A 19215-nucleotide genomic window follows, 5' to 3' on the forward strand; every position below is an offset into this window, starting at 1 on the left:
GCACTGGTGCTGGTGTTGTTGGTGAGAGCCAGGTCCCCAAAAATCATATAAATACTACACACTTGTGGTAGACAGATTAGAAAACAGGCAAACAGAAGAGAAAGCAGCAACACACAGTTGGTTCCACCACTCAAATAACCACTGTAAATTGTGAAAGGCACATCTATTGAGGTGTGTCTGCACATGGGTATAAAAGGAACTTCACTATTTTAAAACACTTCTTTTTCTTAGTGTGTTAGAAACATATTAGCAATATGTTACTTTTCACTGAAATCTTTCATCTTTTAAAATGTAGCTCCAGATGTGTTTTTCTGTCTCCTTATGTCCCCTTGGCATTTTATCTCAGAAAGGCCAGTGACTTTTGCAAATAATAATACAATCATAGACAGTCCATCTTAGCAGCCTCATCTGCTCATCCCCCAAAGGGTCTTGCATGTTATTCAGAATATGGCTTTTCTCTTCCTTCAGGTGTCAGCGGAAGCAATGGCGGGTGGGCCTCCCGGCCACCAGCGTGGTGATCACATTTCACAATGAAGCCAGATCAGCCTTGCTGAGGACAGTGGTCAGGTGAGGCCAAGCGTTGCCCACCTATGCAGCTATTGGAGGCAGTACCTGAGGGATGCTGGGCATGGGGCCATGGGTCCAGGCGCAGCCAGACCAGGGCTGTCGGTGGGCACACACACACACAAAAAAAAAACAAAAACCCATTGCCATCGAGTTGATTCTGACTATTCAGGACAAGGAAGTACTGACAGCTCTTCTGGCAAGGACTTGGGGTCAAAGATATGAGAGCTTATACCCCAAGTTATACCCACAAAGGCCTGACAGCCTTTATCATTTTGTCTTCTCAGTGTGCTTAAGAAAAGCCCACCTCACCTCATAAAAGAAATCATCTTGGTGGATGACTACAGCAATGATCGTAAGTCTGATATCTCTCTCAAGTTTTGCCCTTTTTGCTACCAGCCTTCCTTACCTGTGGGTGCAGATGAATGATGAAGAGGCCAGAGATAGGGGCGATAGAAAGAAGAGATGCCTCTGGAATGGCCCTACTGGGGCAATCAGGCGTTGTATGATCAAGAATTACTGTGCTTGAGCGCAAAACACCTCTGTTAAACCTTGATGCTCAGAATGCTGTTTCTTTTCTTTGCCTAGCTGAGGATGGGGCTCTCCTGGGAAAAATTGAGAAAGTGCGGGTTCTTAGAAATGATCGGCGAGAAGGTAAGACTCTTTCTTTCATTCAGTACCAAGGCAGCTGAATTCTGAGTTAATCCTGAACCCAGTAATAAGTTAAAGAAATATTTCAGCTAAAAAAACAGTTAATTGCCTAGGCTTTTTTTTTTTTTCATTTCCATGTCCTTGTACCTCTCTCTACCAGAGCCACTTGAGAGCCTTCTTCCAGGCAAACTTGGAAAGGATGTTAAAGCTGAACTAATTGAAACTTGTATATACTAAGGCAAGAGTGCAGATTACATTTTTATTTATGTATTTAGAAAATTGGCTTCTCTCTTTATTTAACAACCTGGGACGTCTTTATGAGTCAGTAGCCCCTTGAGTATTAGAATTTAGAAGAAAAACAAAGATTTAGTAACATGAAGATTAATGACTGCATGCTCCAGGCATCTGATAAAATAACTGGGATTCACGTTTGACAGCCTCCTGAAGATGAATCATCCCAAAAGGGAAAGAGCACATCAATTACATGCTTATTCAATTTTGCAAACACCAAAGTCAAAACTGTTGTCAGTTTCCTCTGTGCTGAAGCTGGGCTCATCGAGTCTACTGGCAGTTGTAGGAAAGACTCTAAAGGGGAAAGGGTAGCTTTCAAGTATCCGGAGAGGAAGTTAAAATCACAAGGTAATTAATGCTCAGTGCTGCTGGTACAGAGCTTAGTGGCTGCATTCTAGGCTCCCCTGTGGGCCGAAGAAATCTTCCAGTGTAAGAAAGTTGCAAAGCTTTAGAACATGTGTCATTTTGGCTATATGAGGGTGACACTGTTGATCCTGGAGCGGTGGTTGTGTTCCTTGGTCAGTGTGTTCCGATGGGAGCATTTTTTTTCTCAGCAAAAATCTAATTAACCAATAATGTGATTGAGCCTGTTTGGGCAATGCCATCATCACGTTTTAACAAACTAAGATCATCAACCCAGTTGTTCGAGATACATGAGCAATGGGATAGGCCTTGTCCCTTAGCAGGTTCTCCTTGGGGACAAACATCAGCCTCCTAAGCTTAGAATAAACTAAAATCTGGGATCTACTGCATTATTTTTGCCCTTAAACAACCTAAATAAATAACTTCATGAATTCAAACCCAGAATGTCTGTCACCCCACCACCTGAAAAGGAAAAGTGATAAAAGAAAGATTACTTATGTGTTGGTTTTGGAGAGGGAGTTCATGGGAAGCCAGATTGTGGAATAAATGAATAAATGAAGTATGAGGTAGTTGAGTGAGAAAACACACACACACACACGTATTTCTTTTTCAAGGGTCTCCTTCCTTTTAGATCTCATGCATTTTAAACATAAGCACTGGTACTTACAGTGATGCTACTAGATAAATGGGTAAGTCCATTCTGTAAAATGTGGCAGTAAAGGAGGAGCCTTCCCTAACTATTAGTGCCGGGAATTTTATTGTACCAGTGAATTATCTGGGGAATTTAAGACCATGCCTTGGCCCCACCCCCAACGGAATAAATATTTCTGGAATTTTAAGCCTGGGACGGGGGCATCTACATTTTGAAAAAACTGCTTAGATGATTTTGATGCACTTTGAAGGCTGAAGGCCTAGTTCTTGTATCTCATTTTACGATGAAAGTATTAAACTGCAGAGGGTTTAAGTGACCTGCCCAAGAACACACAGCTCTTTAATGGCAGCTGGAGGGCCAGAGCCATATTCACAATAAGTTCAGTCTTTTTTCCTGCATTTATCAAGATGATCAGATGGTATTTCTTTTTCAGTCTGTGGATACGGTGAAATTCACTGATTGATTTTCAAATGTTAAACTAGCCTTGCCTTTCTGACATAAGCCCCACTTGGCCATGATGTGTTATCCTTTTCTGCATATTACTGGGTTGGATTTGCTAATATTTTGTTAAGGATTTTTATGTCTAGGTTCATGAAAACATTGGCTGGTAGTTTTCTTATAATGTGTGTCTGAAGTTTTGATGTCAGGGTTATAAAACAAGAAGTGTTCTCTGTTCTTTTATTTTATGAAAGATTTTTGTGTAATAACTTATTTATTCCTTAAATATTTGATAAATTAACCAGTGAAGCCATCTATTCTAGGAGTTTTCTTTGTGGAAAGGTTTTGATAATGAATTCCATCTCTTTAATAGATATAAGGCTATTTAGATTTTCTGTTTCTTTTTATGTCAGTTTTGATAATTTGTGTCTTTCAGGATATTTGTCCATTTCATCAAATTTTAAAATTTATTGACATAAGTTGTTTATGATATTCCGTCATTATCTTTTTAATACCTCAAGTATCCCTTCTTTCAGTACTTTAAGTAATTCATGTTTTTTTTCTTTAAAAGAAGCCAATGCTTAACTTTATTAATATTCTTCCCCCCCATGCTTTCTATTTTGTTGTTTTTTGCTCTTATCTTTATTATCTTGTCTTATATTATTATCTTATATTTCCTTCTACTTTGGGTTTTATTTGCTTTACTTTTTCTAGCTTCTGAAGGTACAAATTTAATTGCTGGTATTGTTTTTTGAATATAAACATTTAAAGCTACAAATTTCTGTCTAAGCACTACTTCACCTGCATCCCACCAATTTTGATATATTTTCATTATAGTTTAGTTTGAAATATTTTCTAATTTCCTTTGTGATTTCTGCTTTGACTCATGGGTTATTTAGAGTGTGTTCCTTATTTTCCAGATATTTGAGCATTTTAAAATATCTTTTATTTATTGATTTCTAATTTAATTCTATGTTTTTAGAGAACAGACACTGTAAGATTTCAATATTTTGAAATTTTTACATTTTTATGACCTAGGATATGATCTGTTTTGAAGATGATTCCAGATGCACTTTAAAGAATATATATTCTGAAGTTCTTGGGTGTGGTGTTGTATACATATAAATTAGACCAACATGGGCCATAGTGCTTTTCATATAGTTGTCATTGATTATTCTGTTTACTTATTTCTATCAGTTACTGAGAGATGGGTGTTAAAATCGTCAGTTATGATTGAGGATTTGTTTACAGATAGTCCCTGACTTATGACAGGGTTCCATTCCATCGTAAGTCAGTTCTGATGTAAGTCGAATACCTCATTTCTTTTTTTTTTTTTTAATTTTTCATTAGTATTTTCTTTTATTATCAGTATCTTTATAAATTAAACCTTTATTTGTCTTTAGGGGTTGAAACCTTACAGATATATTTTAATACATATATGCATACATAAAAAAATAGACAAACTATAAAAATTTACTCTGACAATGAAGAATGATGTTGGCATTTTGTAAGTCATGGTAGTAACTCCTCTTACGGAAGGTTCTGGATCATCTGGATTTTCCTTGAGAATAGAGATGACGTGTCTGGTCAACAAATTAGTGAGAGTTGTTTGTATCATCCTTTTCTTTTTTTCTTCATGTATTTCTTGGTAACTTCTCATTGCTTCCTGAATCTGCCTGTTGACTTTAGCAAAGCAATCAGCATTTGGGTCCATGTTTTCAAGTAACTGAAGCCTGTGATTTAGTTTAGAAAAAACTCCAGTAAATCTGCTTTTACTGTAAGATTTTTTGACAACTTCTCCTTTTCCTTTTCCTCATTATCTTTCTTTAGCATCTTTCTTCTTCAAAATCCATTAAGCCCTGATCTGTCAATTCCCCTTCTTTGTGATCTGTGAGCTGTTCCACTCCAGCGATATCGAGTTCTAAATTCAGCGTTCTTGCCACACGGCCTATTTTTCCAAAGCGATCTCCTTCATCATATTATCCCGATCAAATGCTTTTGAAGCACATTCACATAACTCAGCAATTTTTTCCATATCCCCTGCATACATTTTCCCATAACTTCCTCCCAGGAAGATGCAATGTTCCAGATACACTGATGGTTGTAAGTGCAGTTCGTCATAACTTAAATATGCCGCAAGTTGGGGCTACCTGTATTTCCCCATTTATTCTGACAGTTTTTGCTTTCATGTATTTTAAAGCTCTGTGATTATACACACACACATTCAGGATTATTATATCTTACTAATGAATTGACCTTATTATCATTATGAAATGTCTCTATCTCTGGTAATAATCTTTGTCTCTAAGTCTACTTTGTCCAATATTGATAAAGCTATACCAGTTCTCTTACGTTTTTTACTTGGTCTATCTCTTTCCATTCTTTTAAAATATCTGTGTATTTATATCTAAGGTTTGTTTCTTATGAATTATAGCTAGATTTTGCTCTTTTTTTTTTTTTCCAGTCTAGTCTAACAATCTTTTCCATTTATTTGGAGCATTTAGTCCATTTACATCTGATATATTTGTTGATATGGTTGATCTTGGGCCTACTATTTTGCTGTATGTTTTCCACTTGTCCAATGTGTATTTTGTTCCTCTGTTCTTACTTTCCTGCCTTCTTTCGGATGGATTGCTTATATTTTTAATGCTCTATTTTAATTCTTCTTGCAGTATTTTTTTTAGTGGTTGGTCTGAGAATTACATTATACCTCCTTAGCTTATAATAGTGAACTTCAGAGTCAGTATCATACCACTTTACATAAAATGTAAGAATCTTGTAATAGTTTTAATTCCATTCCCTATTCCTTGTCCTAAATACTATTGCTATCATCTGTTTTTCTTCCACATATGTTATAAGTGTTAAAAATTTTTGTTTTAAATAATTAGTTATCTTTTAAAGAATTTAAGAAAAGGAAGTATGTATAGACTGTTAAGTTTTTATTCTCATATTTACAGTTTCTAATATCTTCAATCCTTTCCATAGATTCTAGTTTTCATCTAATGTCATTTCCCTTCAGCCACCAAAACACCTTCTTTAGTATTTCTTTTCTTATAGTCTTACTGGTGATGATGTCTCTCAGATTATGTTTATCTAAAGAGTCTTTATTTCTCCTTCATTACTGAGGAATATTTCTCTGAATAGAATTCTGAGTTAATTTTCTCTCAGCATATTACAAATGTCATTCCAGTATCTTCTAAACTGTATTTTTCTGTTCATAATTTTATCATCATTTGTATTGTTGTTCCTTTGTATGTTATGAGTCATTTCCTCTGTCTGCTTTCTGTATTTTCACTTTGTCTTTGATTCTTAGCAGTGTGTCTGTGATGTACTAAATTTGGTTTTCTTTATATTTTTTCTGCTTGGGGTTTGCTGTCCCCTTGAATATAGAAGACGATATTTTTCATCAAAATTTGGAAATTAGCAGCTTTTTATTTCTTTGCGTATTATTTTTCGGCCTCATTTTTCTTTCTTCCCCTTCTTGGACTCCAGTTGCATATATGTTGTACCATTTGATAGTAACACATAGATCACCTAGGCTTTTTTTCCCTTACAGTTTGTTACTTTGCTCATTAGATAGGTTAATTTCTGTTGATCCATCTTTAAGCTCATTGATCCTCCAGTATCTCCAATCTGCTGTTAAGCTCAATCAGTGAATTGTTCATTTTAAAATTGTATCTTTCAGTTCTACAATTTTCATTAAACTTTTTATCTGCTGAAATCTCCCATCTGTTCACCTGTTATGATCATTGTTTCCTTTGAGTTTTTTAATGTAATTATAATAGCGATTTAAAGTCCTCATCTGCTAACTCCAAAATCTGGGTCACCTCAGGGTGAGCTTCTATTGGCTTTTTTTTCCTCTTGGGTATGGGTCATATTTTCTTGCTTCTTCTTGTCTAGTGATTTTTTTATCTTTTAATGCATATTGTGGATGATATGATCTAGAAACACTGGATTCTGTTATCTTCCTGTAAAGAGTGTTGACTTTTTTTCTATTGAGCAATTAAGTTACTGGCTGATCTCTTTGAATCTATATAGGCTTGTCTTTGTACTTTGCTAGGGTGTGTATGTTAGGATTTGCCACTAATTCTGAGTGAATCCCTTAATCCTGAGACATAGCCTATATTCCTAAATATGATCCTTTGGGTTTCTATGGAAGAACTGAGGTATTTACCAAGCCTCTGTAACTTAAACTAAACCAAATGAAGCCCATTGCCGTTGAGTCAATTCCAATTCATAGCGATCCTATAGGACAGAGTAGAACTGCCCCATAGGGTTTCCAAGGCTGTAAATATGTACGGAAGCAGACCACCACATCTTTCTCCTGCAGAGTGGCTGGTGGGTTTGAACTGCCAACTTTTCTGTTAGCAGCTGAATGTTTAACCACTGTGCCACCAGGGTTCCTCCCACTAACTTAGATGGATTCAAATTCTAAACTTTTGACTGTTTAAAAAAGAACTTGAAATACTTGTCCTCACTGATTGTGAATAGTAGCCTCATCTTCATATATAAAACCCAGGAGCCCTGGTGGCATAGTGGTTAAGAACTTGGCTGCTAACCAAAAGGTCGACAGTTCAAATCCATCAGCTACTCCTTGGAAACCCTATGAAGCAGTTCTGCACTGTCTTATAGGGTCACTATGACTCAGAATCGACTTGAGAGCAATGGGTTTGGTTTAGTTTTCTATACATAGCAAAAGCTTTTTATGACCACATCCTGGGATAAATGTACTCTTTATAATAAGACTTTGTGTGATAATGAAAAATGTATATCATTAACAGATCACAAGTATATAGGCTGTACAATTTGACCAATAATGAAACTAATTTTGTGTAAAAGCCAGACAGCTGCACTTTGTCACTTATATTATTTGTGATAAGTCTTAGAAGACAAAGATTTGCAACATTGTTAACCATTAAATTATCACCATTAAAATTATCACCATTCACATTTCAAGTGCCTGGGTGACACCTTCCTTGGCTCCGTTAATTAGGAGACTCTCTTGCAGTTTCAGAGCAAAGGGGTTTAAAAAGTTCCTCATTACGGTTGCTCCATAAAGGAGACTTCACTTATGTAAAAGCCTTTTTCAGAAGACAGTAGCTCTTAGAAAGTTGTCCTCCCGGTCATTCAGTTGCTTTAAGAAAACAAAAATCATCTTAACAGAGCTCTACCTTGTAACCACAGGGCAGTATTGATCCCACCAGACAAGTTTGGGGAAGATTGCCCAGCAGAGGGCTGATCGCTGGGAGGGGTGGTACAGGCACAGAGGCCGGGTGTATGCTCTGGTCTCCATTTCTCAAGCGTTGCAAGCTCTCTCCCCTGATGGGCTTTTGAATTCTCTTCCACAGGCTTGATGCGCTCACGGGTACGTGGGGCTGATGCTGCCCAGGCCAAGGTCCTGACCTTCCTGGATAGTCACTGTGAATGCAACGAGCGATGGCTGGAGCCCCTCCTTGAGAGGGTAGCTGAGGTGAGGGAGGGGCCCAGGGAAAGGGTGGGGGCTCCTCTGTGGCTTTCCTTGATGCTGGAGAGGAAACAGTGCCTTTGGATCATTTGTTTAGAGGGCATTTTATTCACTGTAAGAATCTACCCCCAGGAAAAAAAGTCACAAGTAGAGGCAAGGGCCACCAGAGGCTGGTGAAACCTTGAGTAGTTTAAGGCAGCTGTTTTCTTGGGAGAATCTTCCTTACTGCCTGCAGCTTTGAAATCAACTCACTGAGCTTAAAAGCAGCCAGTGCTTAGAGAAGTAAGTGGCCCCTAGTAAGTGCAGTGTGTTTACTGCTCATATCTGAGGAGGAATGCTGGGGAAGCCTCTGCTTTGGCTGCCCTCTCTGCTCTCAAGGAGGACGGTAGGTTCATCACCCCCAGTGGTGCTCCCCTCGTCCTGAAAATGGCCAGACCAGCTTCCAGACCTATTCAGAGGAGGGCTTGGTGGGAGTGGGGGGTATGGTGACCACAGGGTGACTGGTTGAAGGATGTCAGGGGTTGATCCATGCCTATCCTTGGTACCTTTTGTGTTCTAGAAACAATATCACTAATACTACATTTAGCCTTTTGTCATTTCTCTTACCTTCTACTTGTTTTATTTACTTTCTATCCTTCCTACTAAGAAAGAGCTTACTCCCGGTGAGGAGTGTAGACTTAATGAAAGTGCTGTAGAAATACACAATGAAGCTGTAGCAAAACAGGAGGCAGTTGAGGAGCAGTGAGTCACGAATGACTAAATAACCACAAGTTACTAGTGTTTTCCTAAACATATTAAGTATTATTTATTGAGTGCTAGGTGCTTTTTATGCACCAGGTGACTTCTCTTCCTACCAGGCTGCCTCCCAGTAGAGCACAGCCGACACAAAAGGTGCCAGCATGGTGGTAAAGCCTGGAAAGGCCACATTCTTCTGTAATGTGATTCTTGGAACTATTTAAAAAACACCACCACCACCTTGAGCTTAGGGACAAAAAAGTATTGAGGATATTAATTTTCACCAATTCTGGTCTTATCCAAAGAAACAAAAATAAATGAAGTGGCCTTAGAAGTAAAGCAGAGTATAGTCTTTGACCCCCGTGCCCAGGTCCAGACTGAGCCAGGCAAGAAGAATTTTGTTCCTCTTTAATGCCGACCTTGCTGGGTTCATTCTTGTCCCACGGACACAAAGGATATCAGAATCTTATGGTTAGTTAGTGTTCTAGGCTTCGTCCCAATAACTCTGTGCATGTTGGACTGATTCTATTCATCCCTCCATAGAGCCCACTAGGAATTTGTTTAGATAAAGTGAGCTGCGCAGCAAATGGACATCTCTTTCTCTAGATGGAAGGGCCCACAGCTGGCAGCTGAGCCTGCTGAGTGAGTTCTATCACCAAGCACAGTGCCTTCCAAGGAGTGGAAGCTGAATAAATATTTGCCAGTTGAATGAATGAATGGAATTTGTAAAGGTCTGTTCCTTGGGACTGGCCCGGCCAGCAGTGTCCTTCTAATTAAGGTCCTTGGTGCGGCCCTATTTCAGGTCCCTCCATCTTACGTTTACTGCTGCTCTTTTAGCTCCCTGGTGAGGCTATACTTTCCCTTTCAAATATGTGGCATATATACTATCTTCCTGACCATGACAGCACAGCATTCTTGCTATAGCATTGATTAATTTGGCTCCCTGCCATACTTCAAGCTCTTTGAGGGCAAGAAATCTGTTATTGATTCTGGTATCCTCAAAGCTTAGCACAATGTCAGGCATATATGGTAAAAAAGAAAAAATATATGGTAGATACTCGATAAATGAAAGCTTTTTAAACCACCAACCATTTATCTTTAAGTGCCTGATCTTCTGCCCTATTGTGGTCTCTGCTCTCAATGCACCACATGGTTTACTTTTCTGTGAAAATTTACACCTGGGTGGTATTGGAACTTCATGATATAAGTTTTTTCTTCTGATTTATTACGCTCTTATCTCTGCTTGATTCTTTCAGTAATTTTTTTTTTCTTCTTCTGGCTAATAAGAGTTCTTTAAATGGCTCAAGAAAAGCACTTACCCCTTTGTTGAAGGTCAGCATGAGGCAGTCTCACAGTGACTCCCGCCACTTAGTCATTCAAGTTGAAAGGAATTAAAAAAAAAAAAATAGAGAAGTTAAAAGGCCTGTGTTCACACACTCTTATCAGAACAATGACAACATGCCACAAAGAAATGGCCCATTCTAGGAAAAACTAATTTCTAGGCAGACTGAGAATATGGAAGCCTGCAGTTTATTCAGTTTGCCTTCTGCTATAATTGTATTGATACTCTCCACATTGCACACACACACACACACACACACACGCCTGTAGAAACCTCTTCCTACTTTTTGTTGTGTAGGTAGATGTCTTAGAAGTGAGTTCATACTTACTGTACCATCCCTGAAGTTAACTGCAGCTAACAAATGACTGGTGTTTCAGTAAGATTGAGCTTAGATTGTATCTAAATGAAAGCCGCCCTGTGGTTGTAAATGTTACATGTAGGGAACACAGAGAGGGGCCTAGGAAATGTGGGTGCGGTCCTTGCCTTCAGTCAGGCAGATAATGCCTGTGCCATTCAGAACGCATGACCATCTTCTCTCTGTCAGTCATTTGCTTCATGCAGTCATGCTCTTGACCCCTTTCACCCAGAAAGTAATATATCTGTATGAGGGTGAGGAGCAAAGGTGCTTTGATGGGAGGGTTGGGACTCCCAAACAGCCTAGGGTGGCAGTTAGAAATGATATCATTAATATTACGTTTAGCCTTTTGTCATTCCTCTTGCCTTCTATTTGTTTTATGTACATTTTTTCCTGCTTGTTAAGAAAGAGCTTACTTGGGATGAGGAATGTAGACTTAATGGAAGTGCTATAGAATGTGTATTTGTTGGTTCTACACTGCGACTGGTAAAAATTCCTTCTTTTTGTGGGGTGGGTTTGTATGTGTGATGACTGTTTTTATCTTTTCTCTTTCCGTTTTTTAGGACAGGACTCGGGTTGTGTCACCCATCATTGATGTCATTAATATGGATAACTTCCAGTATGTGGGAGCGTCTGCTGACCTGAAAGGTGGTAGGTGTCAGTATGGGACGAGGGTTAGCCTGCTCTGCCCTCTCTGTCCATATGTGCATCTGAGCTGTGCCCCCAGCTCTCACGTGACAGTGTGTGCACATGAGTAAGGAGCTTTTATGTTCTTGACAAGGAGCACTTCATAGAGCGAGAGAAAAGCAGCCTTTCTTAAAGAACTTCCTGCGTGTCTTTTCTTTTCTCTTTGCCCTTCTGTTGCTTTTGTGAAACATTTGGCTCAGTAGCCAGCATGGTGCCATTTTTGTCAGAGATGATTGTTCCCTGTAGTGGTCTGGGCTGAGGAGACACGAACACTGGGCTGCAGTGTGTGGAGCAGCTTGTGGAGCAGAGGATTTGTTGAGTTGAGGGGCTAGAGCCACTGTTTGCCTTCTGTCCTCACACCAGCTCTTCTCTAATATCCTGTGTCTCTTTGTGGTGGGGCCATCTCCCTGATCATCCAGTTTGACCCCTGGAGTCATCCCTGGTCCCTTCTCTCCACATAATCCTGCTGGTTTTTACTCCTTACATATGACTTGGCTGTTGACCCCTCCTCCTGGTTCCCACCACTGTTGTCCTACCTCAAATCTGGGTCATCTTTTGTCTAAAAGACTACAACATTTGTCCCCCTCACACCCACCCTCCACAGAGGCCCCAAGTGATTTGTCTGATGCAGTCTTTTCCCTCGTAAAAAATGATTGAAGGCCCCAGAGAGCTTTTGCTTATGTGCCTATATCCATCAACACGTACTATACTAGAAGTGAATGTCGAGAAATCGCTAAAACACAGAACTTGTGAGTGTACATTCCATTATTTACCAGAGTGACGGCATCACATGTCAGGTGCCTGTGGAACACCCCACTGTGTGCTTCTGAAAGAGGCATGTAACATCTTAGTATAAATACAAAAGTGGTTCTGAGTTCTCAGAGCCCTGAAGGGACCTGTGGGCCTTCAGGGTCCCAGCACACATGAAATTGCTGGTCTCATACAGGTGTTTCATAGTGCCAGTTGGGGTCAGACTGCCCAGCACCACGAGGAGCCAGTTGTGTTCTGTCTGGCTCTGACGAGCTGTCACTGGTGCCCCAGGGTCTGTGCAGGACCCAGGCCCCATCGACTCCACTAGCCCACTGATCAACGCTTCACTCTCTGACACTCGGCTGCTTGGCAGCCTCTCCTGTAAAAACATAGCTGAGGTCCAAGAGGTGAGCAAAGACCGCCCTAACAAAGGGAAAGCTGCAACAGTCTTGCCGTATGTGTTTGTAATTCACTCGTTAAAAGTAGCCCAGTGTCTTTATGTAAAACATGAGCTTTCTTTCCCACCTCTAAACATTTTGAGCTGATTAAAAGCAAATGGACTGCACCAGACAGACATACAAACAGAGGGTCAGCTGACAGTCTCACGTGAGAAAAGATGACTGCGAAACTGTAAAATCAGGCACCAGCCTTAAAAGACAGACTTCTGGGGCTGTTCAGCAAGCTGCAGGCTCATGGTCCTCTGCACAGGGGGCTGGCCAGCCCCTCCCTCAGCTCCCAGAGCTGCCTCGCTCGGGCTGAGCCGCTGTCTCACCCTCTGTTCCTAAGCTTCCCTACTGGAGAAATGTCACAGTAGTGCCTGCCTTGGTGGGAGTATGAGATTGAAGGCGTCATAACCTGGAAGGTGCTGAGGGCATTGCCTGACATGAAGTCAGCTCCCTGCTGCTGTGTTCTGTGATGGTGACCAGAGGCCTGAGTAAGAGGGGGTTCATGCTCAGGGGACCAACACTGGGAAAGATTAACATTCTGGAAGGATTATAACAAACGGTGAGAAGTTAAGATATTCTGGGTTTCGCAGAGGGCAGGTCCTAACCTATCAAGAAAGCTTTTGTGTCTAGAGCATCTAGAAGTCCTCCCCAGTATCTTGAAGAGCCCAGACTCCATGAGCCCTTTTCCTGGCAGAGCAGCTGTTTGTGCCTGTGCAGATGTGAGACACAGAGTGCTTTTTCAGGGGGCACAGGCCTTCCATGGGTCAGAAACAGGCCAGACTCACTCCATGAGCATTTTATGAAAGCCCTTTAGACAAAAAGCAGGGATGATATTTTTAGCACAGTTCTAATCTTATATTAGTCTCTTTGGACTAAATTCATAAAATAAATAATAAAAATAATAACAGACTTCAAAAAAATAAAGGTAGTCATGTTGATAAGCCGTTTGAGGCCTTCTCATCCTCGGTAAAGAGTTGGACTTTGTTTTTCTGGTTTGCAGGGTGTTGTCTGCCCATGGGGAGGGGAGAGTGTGCTCTCCTGTAAAGCCTTAGCCTGCATTGATTTCCTCTGGGTGCATTTTCCTCACTGTCTCCATTCTGCCGCCCAGCCTCCCAGCCAGCTTACCCCCTTTGCCTGAGCCTGCTCCACCGAGGTCCTGCCTTGCTCAAATTGTGTGCACCAGGGCAGCCCGGCATGTGGCATCCTGGGTTCAGAGCTTGCAGATGCAAATATCAGACTGAGGCATTGCAAAAGCCCTTTTGACAAAAAGCCTGAAGCAGAGAGTTCAGGAGGCACAGAGTCCAAAGGTAGAAGAGACTGCAGCGACTAGGCTTGGCCATCACACCCCTGTCAAGGCAATACCACAAACCGCAGGGCCTGCTGGCATGTCTGGATTGCACCACACAGTTCCCCTCATGAATAAGAGCAAAGCTGGGACAGCTGTGTGCCTAGGAGGCTTGATGCCAGGGTCGTTTATGCCCATGCCAGGAGCCAAGTCCAAGTACGAGGCATACACTCTTCTGTCCAGAGTGGCCTGTGGATTCCAAAGTGGAATGGAGCAGATGCCAAATTGACCAAAGATGGAAGGTCATTGTGCCCACTTTTGCAGCTTCTTTTGGCTCATTTTCATCTAAAAGTTTTTGCACTCCCTCCCTCAAATTAAGAGATGGAGGTTCTTAGGCCCAGGGAAGCAGTACTACTCTTTATGTGCCCTCCTCAGAGGTCCCTTTCCCTGGGGCAACACTAGAGACACAGAGGTAGATTTTCCTCTTGGCCACCCCTTTTTCCAGTCTTTCAGCCTTGGATGTGTCACTGTCACTGCACAGTTCCCACTTCTCTTTGTATTTTACTTTTATTCTTATAATTTTAGAGAAAAAAAAAAAAACCACAGCTTTTGTTTTGGGCAGGCTTATTGGGGAAAAAAGATTCAAGCTTGTTCTCCCACTTCTGATCTCCCTGCCCTGGCCCCATGTCCTGGTCTTGCTCTCTCCCCTCCAGGTCTTCCTTGCTTTTTATTTTCCGGTGAGTCCTGTGCAAATATCAAGTGTTTCTAAGCTGTAAGGGACAGCATGCAGGAACACATGCAGCTGGTCTCAGTTGTCACTGTCCTGAGTTTCTTTTCTGTCACGGCAGGTTTTGACTGGAATTTGGTGTTCAAATGGGATTACATGACCCCTGAGCAGAGAAGAGCCCGCCAAGGGAACCCAGTGGCCCCCATAAAGTAAGTGTCACTCCTTTTGGTGCTCTAAGGCAAGAACCCCGGACCTTGTGGACCAAGTTGAGCTCTGCCCCTTTGTCTCCCCAACTCCCCATGTCCTGACTTGGGGAGCATTCCTGCCACTAGGCCATAGAACAAAGCACTTGGAGACTTCTTTTCTCAGATAAAGTCTGTTGCATATTTACAGAGCAGATTGCCAGTTCTTTGTGTTCCATCTTATGTCTAACGTGGAGCATTTTCAGTAGCAGAGTGGAGTCTCCAGTTGGTTTCTGTGACATTGTAAACAGGGATGGGCCACAAGGGCAAGTCCCGTCCACCCCAGCCTGGCTTGACCTCCCAGCAGAACTCTGCTCACCTGTTCATCCACAGAAGGGGCTACTTGTGCTCAGCACATTAGCCTCATGTAAAGGTTGCCTGACCATGCAGCAGGGAGACTCGTGGCTGGGGGTCAGTCAGGACACTTTCTCTAGCCAGTGGGAAACCTGGTTAGGGTAAATTGTTACTCACAGGTAAAGGGGATGACTTCTACAAAGTATCTAGCCCTGAAACATATTTGCTCATAGTTACTCAACATTCACAGAGTGCTATGAAAGTTAACTGTGAGCAAAACACTCTGCTAGCATTTCGTGTTTAATTCTCACAGCATCACTACTAGAACAAAGCAGGGGGTCAGTAAACACTATGTTGTTAACCCCGTCTCCAGGTGATGAGGAAGTGACGAATGGGACGAGTCCCTTTTTACAGATGAGAACACTGATCTATATAATGACAATGATAACTAACGTTTTTTGAGCAGTTCCTAAGGGTTCTGAGTGTTTTATGTGTATTATTTTTTGTAATCCTTAAAATCACTGTATGGGGAAACTGAGGCCCAGAAGGGTTAAGTTTCCAAGTTGGCAAGTGTTTCAAACGGAAACAGCCCAACTGCAGAACAAACACTCTCTTTCACTGAGCTGTCCTGCAGTGATGGGAGAGCCTCAGTTCAGCACAGTGCTGAAGTGGGAATGTCCATGTGGGAAAAGTGGCCTAGGCATTTGAGAATAGCAGTGGTCAGGCAAAGGGACAGGTGTCTTGAACTATGAGCAAAGAGCCATGGCTTTGAGGTTATTATTAAGGTCAACTTGTAGTTCAGGAATCAAGGGTGTAAGAGGGCTTGTGATCTAATTTTGACCCTCAACCTCTTCCTTTCTTCCCTCCTGCCCCTTTTCTGCCTCCTTAGAACCCCCATGATTGCCGGTGGGTTGTTCGTGATGGATAAGTCCTACTTCGAAGAGCTAGGGAAATACGATATGATGATGGACGTGTGGGGAGGAGAAAACCTGGGTGCGTATGAGTCTGTCTCTTCACAGTTCAGTAGTGAGCAGCAGAGAACTTCAAATCTGGTGAACAGGGTTCCTTTCCTGCCCACCCAAGAGAAGTATAAATGAAAAATTGAAGCTTTGGAAAGATTATTTGGCAAGAGTTTGTGGAATGCAGAATTCTAATTGGAAAAAAAAAATTTTTTTAAGGAATTAAAGTGACCATTCATTCTGGCATAATTTATCTCAGCATAATTATAAATGGAAACCCTGGTGGTGTAGTGGTTAAGAGCTACGACTGCTAACCAAAAGGTTGGCAGTTCGACTCCACCAGGCGCTCCTTGGAAACCCTGTGGGCCAGTTCTACTCTGTCCTATAGGGTCGTTACGAGTTGGAGTTGACGGTTTTTTTTGTTTTGTTTTGTTTTCCCAATAATTACAGATAGCAGCCTGTCACTTTTAAGAGTGCCTTGGCTTGGGCAGTATAGTGCATCACTCTAAATTAGAGCAGAGGGTGCTAGAGTATAGTTAAGGTCTCAAAAGAAAGTCTACCCTCTTCAATATCATTTGAGTCTGAGAGTTTGGAAAGCAGTCTGCAAACATGGGAGCGTGTTTGTAGCCCGAGGTTTGTATTCAGCTGTGTAGAGCAGGGAGGTTTGACTGATGCGTCATCGTGGATATCAGGTAAGGCGGAGAGGCCTTGGCGTGGAAACCCCTCTTGACCACTTTTGCAAATGGTTCTAATTTGTTTTTTTGTTTGTTTTTGAATAATACGTCACTTTTACTCAGGCTTAAGGACAATGAAATTTTACAAAGTTTGGTCTATATTGGTGTAAAAAAAAAAATTTTTTTTTTTTTTTTTTATTGGTAGCCATGTCATATTCAGTGCATGGAAGATTTAAAAAAAAAAAAAAAAAACTTTAAGGTTTTTGTTTGTTTCACTTGAAGCCTTTGATTTTGAGTGCTTGAGATTCTGCCCTAATTCCTAAATTACATTGTCGCTGGGTGGGTGTGCCCGGGGAGGAAGGGGGCAAGACAAGGGAGAGAAAAAATGATTCCACTGTCATTTTTATCAGTGTTTACTTATAACAGAGACTTAGATATCAGAGCTCTTTTTGTTAGTTAAAAAACAAAACAAAAGCACCCTAGCCTATTATTTTTCTATCATTTTATGATGTTAAACTAAGTGACAGCATCTCATCACTGGAGAATTTCTCTGCCTTAATTTGGTGTTGAAAGGATCTTACAGACCAGTAACTACATTGTGGGGGTGGGGAACCATGGGTCAAACTCCTTTTTGCTTTTGCGTTTTTAAAATGATATTTGACCTTTAAGTAGCCTAGATTGAAGTCACTTTAGCATGAAAGGCTTCAGAAGGATTGTTAACCTCCTGAAGAAAGTGTTGAGTCTACCTTGTTTCACAGACATCAGTTCGGGGAGTGCGATTTCTCTGAGAAGGTGCAGTGGGACCCTAGTCAGGAAGGCCCCATAGAGCAGGGCATCACTCAGGGAAGCACCTTGTGAAATCAAGATGTGGTATCCAGTGCATACACTGTTAGCTGAGAGCACTGATTAGGCAGATGACATGGGCCAGGGATTGAACAGAAATCAGCCAGGAGTAGTATTCCATGGCAACCATATTTTGTCATGATGTAGAAAGAATGTTGATGTAAATACAGAAGGAGGTGGTTCCCCCGGAGACCAGAGGGAGGAAAGAGGATTTTTTTTACTCATCTGGTATTTTGTTGGTCTGGTTTTTATGTTTATATAGTTGTACTGCAGAAGAAGTGTAAGTATGCCCTGAAGAAGGGGCCAAGTCAGGGTCAAGGCATGAATGGGGATGGCTGGTTCACCCTGCCTCACTCAGTTCAGTTCCTCCCTCCCTCCACCAGCTCTGATAAGGTCGCTCTGATGGAGCCTTCTACTCGCGTGTAGAGGTTAAGCAGGCACAAGGGTTCGAGCAAGAAAAGTCCGACCAGCCATCCAAGGCACAGTAATTGGGATGTATTCACCTGGAGCAACAGGGGAAGAAGGAGCGTCAGGAATAGGCAAAGGATATGGAATGTATGACTAATTGCCTCCACGAACAGCTCCCTCCTTTGCGATGAGACCAGAAGAACTGGTCAGCTATCATTACTGAACATTTTAATCAAAGACTCCAGAGAAGAATCTTATCAAAGGGGGAAAAATGCAGAACAGAATTTCAAATTCTCATGGACTCTAGACTTCTGAAGCCATGGAGACTGCATGAACCCGTGAAACTATTGCCTTGAGATAATCTTTAAACCTTAAACCAAAAATATCACCTGAAGTCATCTTGAAACCAAACAGTAGTCTAGCTTAACTAGTAAAAAAAAGTCTGCCTTGAGCATTATGCTCTTTTATGAACTATCTATATGGGATCAGACTGACAACAGTAACTCAAAAGATTAGATAGAAATCTTAGGAGGCTGTGAGTTCATGTTAATGAAGGAGAAACATCAGAGAAGGAGGACAAGAATGGCTGCACAATTTGAAGAATGTAATCATTGTCACTAAATTGTACCTATAGAAGCTGTTGAATTGGTGTATGTTTTGCTGTGTATATTCTAAACAACAGCAACTTAAATAAAATTTAGAAAAAAAGGAAAGTCCATCATAATGGGAATCTTTGTTTCTTCTCAGCACTGCCTATGACTTTTTTTTCTAGATGCTGTGCACACACCACCAGCCATTGTCTAGTGCAAGTGGCTTGTGTGTATGTGCACGCATGTGTGTTGAGACAGGAGGTGTGCAGTGATGTCTGAGAATTAAGATTCCAAATAATACCCTAGAAGCCACAGATTCAAGTTGCCCCATCAAACCTACCAGAGCTTCCCATCTTCTGACTACTGCAAGCTCTTATATAATGCATTTAAAAAGAAAAGAGATTGATCCTTAGCTCTTGTGAGATGTAGAGGTAGGCTGCTTGAGAAAAAAACAT

The 19215-nt window shown here is 41.3% G+C and overlaps 1 protein-coding gene across 1 annotated transcript in view; it reads left to right on the plus strand.

Annotated features, from left to right (window-relative positions):
* The window catches only part of GALNT2 (polypeptide N-acetylgalactosaminyltransferase 2), a 269895-nt gene that overhangs the window by 218654 nt on the left and 32026 nt on the right, over window positions 1-19215 (plus strand). The window contains exons 4-10 of the mRNA XM_003410890.4: window positions 469-567; window positions 852-919; window positions 1153-1218; window positions 8308-8429; window positions 11419-11506; window positions 14872-14959; window positions 16176-16279. Of these exons, the coding sequence (XP_003410938.1) occupies window positions 469-567; window positions 852-919; window positions 1153-1218; window positions 8308-8429; window positions 11419-11506; window positions 14872-14959; window positions 16176-16279 (635 nt within the window). The remainder of the gene's footprint in view (window positions 1-468; window positions 568-851; window positions 920-1152; window positions 1219-8307; window positions 8430-11418; window positions 11507-14871; window positions 14960-16175; window positions 16280-19215) is intronic.

This window comes from Loxodonta africana, chromosome 25, assembly GCF_030014295.1.
Source record: "Loxodonta africana isolate mLoxAfr1 chromosome 25, mLoxAfr1.hap2, whole genome shotgun sequence".
In the NCBI taxonomy this organism is placed as follows: domain Eukaryota; kingdom Metazoa; phylum Chordata; class Mammalia; order Proboscidea; family Elephantidae; genus Loxodonta; species Loxodonta africana.